The 9,031-nt window shown below is 35.3% G+C and overlaps 1 protein-coding gene across 1 annotated transcript; it reads left to right on the forward strand.

Annotated features, from left to right (window-relative positions):
- The first annotated feature begins 599 nt into the window (after window positions 1-599).
- On the forward strand, window positions 600-4,978 carry LOC145312390 (uncharacterized). Its single transcript, XM_080151628.1, has 5 exons — window positions 600-674; window positions 2,519-2,620; window positions 3,017-3,511; window positions 3,825-3,924; window positions 4,647-4,978. The coding sequence occupies exons 1-5, from the start codon at window positions 600-602 to the stop codon at window positions 4,748-4,750; spliced, it is 876 nt and encodes a 291-aa protein (XP_080007754.1). The 3' UTR covers window positions 4,751-4,978.
- The last annotated feature ends 4,053 nt before the right edge of the window (window positions 4,979-9,031 follow it).

Here is a 9,031-nt window from a genome sequence, read left to right on the forward strand (position 1 = left end):
ATTAGGTATTGATAAAATATTTTTGTTTGAGGGGATGATTGCCCTTTAGTCTTTAATTTATAATATATTTCAATGGTATAATATTATTATCTTTTCTTCCAGAAATAAAAAGCTGAAATGTCGAAATGAATAAGATTAAGCAATCATGAATGAGGTAAATTAACAACTTGTTTCATCTGTCAGTGCTAGAAGTATTCTGAAATAAGTCAACAACATCAAATTCAACAAAGATCTGGATTAGAGTGTTCACTGCATTCACTGTGGACTGGCCGAATCAAAAGGCTGTTGCTACAAAATTATTAAAATAATCTAAATATTCTGTAAATTAGTAATTGTACTTATACAATGGTTAATTTGCCATAAATTATGCATTATTCCTATTTTAATGTGTTGTTTTTTCCTTTAAATAAAAATACTTGCTGATCTTGAAATTCTTACAACTTTTATACTATATTTTTCCAATTTTGTAATTGATTTTAAATAAAAAAAGCAAGATTTCAATGTTCATGTTTTGATATATCATTTAGTTATCATATGTTGTTTATTTAAATTATTTAATTTTTGTTTTTAAAATGCCATTTCCGTCACAAATTAAGACGATGTTAGAAGAAATGGGAGGAAGAATCAATAATCTTGAACAAGAAGTTCAGGATTTAAAGGAACAACAATTACTTGTCAACTTGCGTAACTTGAAACCATCTCGTAATCAATGATTAAATGGCAATTTAAATCTGAATTTCGTTACGAAACTTGACATGAGTGATCCTTGGTATGTCTATTTTCCCAAAATTTAACAAAAAGTAACGGCTAACAGCTCAGCCGTTTTTTGGCTATTTTTAGGGCAAATCTGTCATTAATTACGCAGGACTCAACTTTTTGAAACATATTTTTGCTTTCAAATTTTTTAGTGCTATTTTGTCAATTGTATGGTCCTTGAGACATCCAAAACAATTGTCTCCAAAAGGTTAGTCTGTCTGTGTGTCCATCACAATTTTTTTGCTGGAAAAATAAGAAATTTGCAACTGTTTCTAAATTATAAAAGGATTTAAAAAAAAGGATCAAGAAAGCAAAATTTGACTGACTCATAGTCGAAATTTCTTACCAGACATATTTTTTTAGCCCCTTAGTTCTAATATGTATTGATTTAGCAGGGGGGGGGGGGGGATGGAGGTCTGATTTCAACGCCCACCGGCCCCCTGTCCTATTAGGGTCCGGAAGGGGGCCCGACTGATGGTTAAGTTGAAATTAGGTTTAATTAGAATAATAAATGTGCGGTTTTACTAAAGCTCTCAATGAAGCAATACTAATAGTCCATCGTTTTAAAGGGAACTTTTGCTTTCAACTTAAAGTATTTTTTAGGATAATACATAACAGCCATTACCAACATTTGTTTCTCTAAACAGGCAAGAACTGTTACTCCGATTGAACATGGTGATCTTTCTAAAGAGGAGCTTATAAAAGAAATTGAGGAGAAGGGGGCGAGCTATTCGTGGATAATGAAATAAAAAAAATTAAATTGGTATTGATCTTGTGAATTCTTTTTTCAAATTCGTGGTATATTTTGTGTAATACAATGCTATACATGATTTTTCAATATGACTGAGAACCGGTTCTAATCTAGCGGATATTAATCGATTTCGAAGTCATACTGGAAAGAGTTTTCAGTCACTTATTCTTTATCCCTATGGAATCAGGGAACTAACGGAAGAGAATAGGAGCTTTGCCGCCAGAATTAAAATACTTGAACATCCCTCTTCTGTTGCCGATCAGGATTCTCGGAACAATGAAGGAAAACAAGGAGTGTTGAGAGTATTTATTATTTTACCTATAGTTTTAAGTTCTTTATAAGGTACTAGCGGTCACGCCCTCAAAAGAAAATAGAGCATTTAAGAGAAAGGGGGGTGGGGGGGTTGATAACCCATTTTCATATTCAGATTAAAAGTAAATTTTTTTCTTTTTTTTGGGGGGGGGGTAGAATTTATCTTTCCAGGGGCAATTTTTATTAGGAGGGTGGAGGTATCCTCCCCTAAAATATTAACATTACCATGACCTGAACAAAGCAACACTGTAAATTCAGAGGAGAACCAAATCGGTTGATTCTACGTTAATGACACACAGACATCCTGTTATTTAATTTTGGGGTTTTAATTTTAAAATAGAACATATGTATAAATAAATTTAAAAGTATTATTTAATTTAGGTTATGTGCTCTAAATCATGTTTAGTATACGTTTGAACTTAACAAAACATTTGACAGATAATTAAAAACATTTTGACTCAACATTTACAAATATAAGTACGGCCAGTGGCATGCACAGGATTTTGTAAAGAGGGATTTATATAATTAAAGTGGCGAAAGCAGTCATTACAAGTTTACATGTTCAACATCATTAAGTCGTGCTTTAAGCGTTTAATTCTTGTCTTATAATATCTCTTCACAAAAACCAGATAAAGACTTGGACGACACACTACTAGACTACGAAGAAACTGTCCACGAGAATAAGAGTGATGATGACAGGGAGAGAGTCAGGACAATAATGTGGTTCCTTCCTTTAGTGAGTTTGAACAATCTGCAAAGATTAAAGAATTAAATCAAAGAATTCAAAAGCAATTAAAAAAGGTAAATGTTTAAGAACGCAATCTAAATAATTTAAAGAATTTAGAGGTTTGGATTATGCATAAATTGAATTCCCCGTTGTCAAATTAATGTTATTGTCAGGAAAGGGGGGGGGAGGTGCAATGGGTTATTCCTCAAAGTTTTATGATAACGTTTTCTTATTCGTTGGAATAACAGCTTTGGGGATTTTTATTTAATTTTGATTAGTTGGTTCATTAAGTTGAGTTTCAACCACTTATTTGCAATCTACAGAAGAGGTAATTTTATGTATCATCATTGGGTATGTACATCAATTTATTGGCCCTTGTCGTATCCCTTGCGTTTCCTGATTAACTCGCAGAATAAAGGAAGTCATCTTTGTCTTTGTATATTTATGCTAATTCTAATGTAATTTGTAAGGACGAAGACATTGGCAATGATGATAAAGATGACACAGGAGAAAATACCGACTTCACCAAGATCACTGATACACCACAAGATACAACAACCAAGTCAGAAAAGACCAAAAGTGTCAAATTTTCAGATATTTTAGCAACAATTAAAGAAATCCCTTACAATGATGATCTTTTTGAATTAGAGGGTTCATTGGACGATGAGATGAGAGAAAAAGATGAAGACACTGAGGATGAAAGTTTTATGTCCTATGATGAAAACATGTCAGATGAAAGTCGTTCTCCAGCAAAGAAAGCAAAGATTTTCAATGATACTAAAGATACTAGTCATCTGAAGGAACTTATCGATAGTGCTGACAGTCCTGCTGTTGTAGACACCAATATTGCAGAGAAAGAAGAGATGAATGAAGCGAATGCTCAAAATCCTGAAATGAAATCAAAACAAAATGATGTTGTACTGATATTACACTTGACTGGAAATAAAAATGCAATTATGGCTAAGGTAGATATAACATTCTTATTTAAATGTTTAGATGCGGAAAAAGTCCAGAAATAGGCTTAAATCTGTTGTTTTATAGTATTTCGTTTTTTTTATATTAAGTTTTTGAAAAAAAATAAACTTTCTATGTGCGCTATCATTCAGGATAATTACTTGCCTATCTTCTCTTTTTAATCCAATCATATGAAGGTAAAAAAAGGATTTTTGTTTGTCCATCAAGATCTCTCCTATACGAGTTCTCATTTTTAGGTCTTGGGTTTATTTTAAGTTTTAGTTTTAGAATTGATTTATGCTATTGTATTTATCGATTTTTTAGAAATTTCAGATGAGCCGTCACAAGACCTTCTCAACTCTGATGAAAATATTCAGTGACAGAGTTTCCATTCCGATGAATGAGCTCATGTTTATTTTCAAAGGTTTTTTAAGGAAAAAATGCACCCTTATAAACTTGGAACATTTTATTAAAAAACTTGGATCATGGAAAGAAAACGAAGTAGAGGGTTTCGTCGTATTTTCACAGTAGCTTTTCTCCTATTTCTAGCCCCTGCGGGGGGCTCTAACCATACTGGGCAATCATTAACATTGACCTAACCTAAAATAACCTATCAAAAGCCAGGTTCTGTGAAAATACGACTAACCTGCTACTTCGTTTTCTTTCCATGATCCAAAAATTTATATTTTGTGAGGATATCCCTTACCAAAGAGTATGATGCTGTCTAAAATGGTGCAAAAAATGGGGACAAATTTCAAATTGATTTGACGGGGCTGTTTATTTACGTCACAAGTGAGGGGAAAGAAAAGGGAAGGAGGAAAGAAACCCCCTAGAAAAGAGATGGGGGTATGACGTCACACGCCAAAACAATTTGAAATTTATCCCCGTTTTTTGCACCATTTTAGACAGCATCCTTATTTAATTTACCACTTATCGAACGCACACTTTCACACATAATACTTTATGGGAGAACATTGTATTCAATTGTATTTTCCCCAGAATTTTGGAATTCTTTCTGACATACTAACTACCTCACTCAGTTTTATATACATAATAATTTTATATAATCATATTGGTTGTAACTAAATTCTCATCTTAGTGTATTTATAATTTTATTCCTTGTAAAAAAAATGTTTCGACGGCTAGGCGAGGTCATCCTTGAACACATGACACCAAACCAGAAGCACATGGGGCAAAAAGAAAAGATCAAAGTGCTGAAAATAACCAAGAACAAAGAAAATACCATATAACTCATTTAAAAGAATTTTTATCATTCACTTTACTTCTATTTCTCTGAAATGTGATAACTAACTCATAAAAGTCTATTCAAACAACGATCTACATCTTAAAATTATGTATAGGGTAGTCACGGGATTCCTCCCCACGAGATTCCTCCCACTGGATTCCTCCCAACGGGATCCCTCCCACGGTATTCCTCCCACACGGGACTCCTCCCACACGGGATTCCTCCCAACCGGGATCCCTCCCACGGGATTCCTCCCAAACGGGATACCTCCCACTGTATTCCTCCCAAACGGGATCCCTCCCATGGGATTCCTCCCAAACGGGATACCTCCCACGGTATTCCACCCACACGGGATCCCTCCCACGGGATTCCTCCCAAACGGGATACCTCCCACGGTATTCCTCCCACACGGGATCCCTCCCACGGAATTCCTCCCACACGGGATCCCTCCCACGGGATTCCTCCCAAACGGGATACCTCCAACGGTATTCCTCCGACACGGGACCCCTCCCATGGGATTCCTCCCAAACGGGATACCTCCCACGGTATTCCTCCCACACGGGATCCCGGATCCCTCCCACGGAATTCCTCCCACACGGGATACCTCCCATGGGATTCCTCCCACACGGGATACCTCCCACGGGATTCCTCCCACACGGGATACCTCCCACGGAATTCCTCCCACACGGGATCCCTCCCACGGGATTCCTCCCAAACAGAATACCTCCCACGGTATTCCTCCCACACGGGTTCCCTCCCATGGTATTCCTCCCACACGGGACTCCTCCTAACAATGTTTCAATTTTTTTCTAATTTTCAATTTTTCAGGGTGGGGTGTCCTTCAACACCCCCGTAAAAAAAATTTTTTTTCAAATTTTTTTTTTCCATTTTCAATTTTGTTGAGGGTGGGGTGACCTCCCACACCCCCAAAAAAATTTTCATTCAATTTTTTTTTTTATTTTTAAATTTTTGGGGTTGGGGTGAGCTCCCTCACCTCCATAAATTTTTTTTTCTTTCATTTTTAAATTTTTGGGGTTGGGGTGACCTCTCACACTTTTTCGGGGGTAAGGTGACCTTCCACCCCCCCTAAAAAAAAATTTTTTAAATTTTTATTTCTTTTCTGGATTTAAAATTTTTTGGGGTGGGGTGACCTCCAACAACCCCCTAAAAATTTTTTAAAGTTTAAAATTTGAAAATGAAGGAAGAAAAAAAATTTGAAAAATTTTTTTTTTAGGGGGGGGTGGAAGGTCACATAACTCCTATGGTATCCCTCCCACACAGGATTCCTCCCAAACAGGATTTCTCCCACACAGGATCCCTCCCACGGGATTCCTCCCACACGGGATCCCTCCTACTGTATTCCTCCCACATGGGTTCATTTTACAAAAAAACATTTTCCCTTTTTTTCAGTTATTTATTTAAAAGAAAACCAAGATTTTATTTTTAAAATTCTTTTTCCAAACTTTTTATATAAATTGTCCTCTAAAGATTTTAAAAATATAGGTTTTTTATTTTGACTATATGTCTGAAAAAGTTTCATTTGATTTTATACTTTGTCTGTCTTATCCAGCTTGCACCACGAGGAGGTCAAGTATAATAGCAAGCCATTTTTGATGTTTTTAATTTAAAAAAATTTTTTTTGCTTTTCTTTTTTTTTTAATCTTTTTATTTTTTTTATTTTTTATATTTTTTTTTTATTTTATTTTTATAAAAAATTGTTTCCTCATAGGATCAGACAGAGCTAAAAATGTTAGCTACTGCTCTGAGATAGATCAACTTATTTGGGCTTGCTGCATAAGTATTAACTTTGGCAGCAAGTCTTTGGGCCAACAATAAGTATTTCTTTCTAACTGCAGGATTGTTGACAGCCTGATTGTCAGCATAAACCTTATGTTGGAGTGCAATGTCTTTTATAAGCCCATCTAAGAGTTTCCACACACTGGGATGTTTAGAGAGAAAGAGTGAATTTAATCCATTGTGGTATCCTTCTACAGCATTAGTGGTTCTGGGAACATTATCAGCTGGATCTGTAAAATGGTTCCAAACTTGAGGGGGATACCTAGGAGGATTTCTTGCTAGGCCTTCACCTCTATCTCTACCCTGGATGTAAGTTACCTCAAAGTAGGCAATTAGCTCATTGACTCTCTCTATATCTGGAAATAAATCAGCTAGTTCATGAAATCTTGGTAACACATCATCTAATGGAACAAATGATAATGCCATTAAGGATTTGACTGCCATGTTGAACTCTGGATTGCTTTCAAATTGGCTCTTTAGACCTAGTTCTCCAACTTTTCTTATTACAGACTGACTAAGGTGGAAAAGGCATCCTTTTACTGAAGCATTTGGGTACGCCAGTCTGAATGCATTTTGAGCAGCATTTTCAAAGTCAAGCAACATAATTTGTGGAACAGAATCAGGCAGAAGTTCCTTTAGGGCATCTAGCATCCTGATGTATGTATTTTGTTCTTTGTTGGGCAAAAGAAAATACACAATTGGAGGATAGTTGTTGCCTACCTTAGCATGAATTGTGTAAAGCTGGTAGAAAACTGATGGCACAACAGCAAAGGTGCCATCACCCAACCACACATTCTCATCATCCAGTACATGTAAAAGCTCCCTGGAGCCTAACATTAAAATGCGGTTAGGATCTGCAATACCTGTGTCATGAAGAAGAACATTCCTGTATTTCTCAGGAATTTCAAAGCTTAAATTCTGAGGATTTGGCTCTACAGGATTGCCCACTCTTCTCTTAGCCCTGATGTTGTCATCTAAAGATGGGCGCTTAGGTAGCCTTTGCAGTGTATCTTGACTTAGACCTGCAAGGCAATCTGCAAGAAAGATCTTGTTGTGTCAAGAGTTGAAGAGGCCGTTGTCCTCATGAGGGACTGCACTCTCAACACATCATTTTTCACTGGATCTCCAGTGTGTGAGTGTACAGTAAGAGATATAAGTTTTCCGGAATTTTAATGTAGGGAGTAGATTTGAAATCTGCATCAAATTTTAAGGATTTTTTATAAAATTCGTTTTTTGTAAAATTCTTTATCTAAAAGCGGAAATACATTTTAAGTTAATTAATTTTGACCAATAGGATAGGTGGATTTTAAACTACCTGCGCTCTAATTGGTTGAATGATGTACGACATCCAATCAGAGCGCAGATTTTTTAAATCCACCAATCACGGATGCCAAAATTAATTAACTTAATTTGTATTTCCGCTTTTAGATAAAGAATTATACAAAAAACGAATTTTATAAAAAATCCTTAAAATTTGATGCAGATTTCAAATCTACTCCCTACATTACAATTCCGGAAAACTTATATCTCTTAGTGTACAGGTGCCTCATTTCCCTGAAGTATGCCATTTTTTGTTTTGATAGATGCAGAGCATCTATGTTGCCTCTGCATGCGGCACCTCCATGTCCTCTCACCATTTCTTCCTATTCTATCTTTCCTCAACACATATTGGAATCCACCTTCCACTCGGACTTCACCTCCTCTCTCTGAAAATTGAGCATCTCCACCTTGCATGTTTTCTTCTTCTTCTAAGATTTGAAGAAATAACAATTATTTATTTTAACTTACTGAGAAAACAACAGCAGTCTTTAAAGTCCATCTAATTTTAGTTTTACAGAAAATTTTATAAAACAAAACCTTCTTAGAATTTGAAATTAAACATAATACTGTTTTTAAAATTATCTGTTATAATGTTTAACTCTAAATTTTACTGTCTGTTTATGTCTCCTTGTACCCCTGATGAACAATGTAGTTTTTGTTTTTCTTCTACCAATCACTAAAAAAGTAAATTGCAACCCAACCCTCCCCCCCCATAATCTTAAAAAGGTGGGATAAAAACATGAGTACTTAAAATTTGAATGAATGGAGGACAAACTATGAATGAAAATATGTGACCTTCTACACCCCTATAAAAAAAATTTTTTTCAAATTTTTTTTTCATTTTAAAATTTTCGGGGGTGGGCTGACCTTCCACATCCCCCTAAAAATTTTTTTTTCCTCCATTTTAAATTTTAAACTTTTCAGGGGGATGGGGTAACCTCCCACATTCCCCTGAAAAATTTTTCAATTTTATATTTTTTGCCATTTAAAATTTTTTTTATTATTTGAAAAAAAAAGTTTAGGGGGTTTTGGAGGTCACCCCACCCCTAAAAATTTTAAATCCAGAAAAGAAAGAAAATTTGAAAAAATGATTTTTAGGGGGGTGTGGAAGGTCACCTTACCCCGAAAATAAAAAAAAATATAAATTTGAAAAAAAAAGAAAAAGAAA

This window comes from Acartia tonsa, chromosome 2 (assembly GCF_053477335.1).
Source record: "Acartia tonsa isolate MP-2025a chromosome 2, ASM5347733v1, whole genome shotgun sequence".
Classification (NCBI taxonomy): domain Eukaryota; kingdom Metazoa; phylum Arthropoda; class Copepoda; order Calanoida; family Acartiidae; genus Acartia; species Acartia tonsa.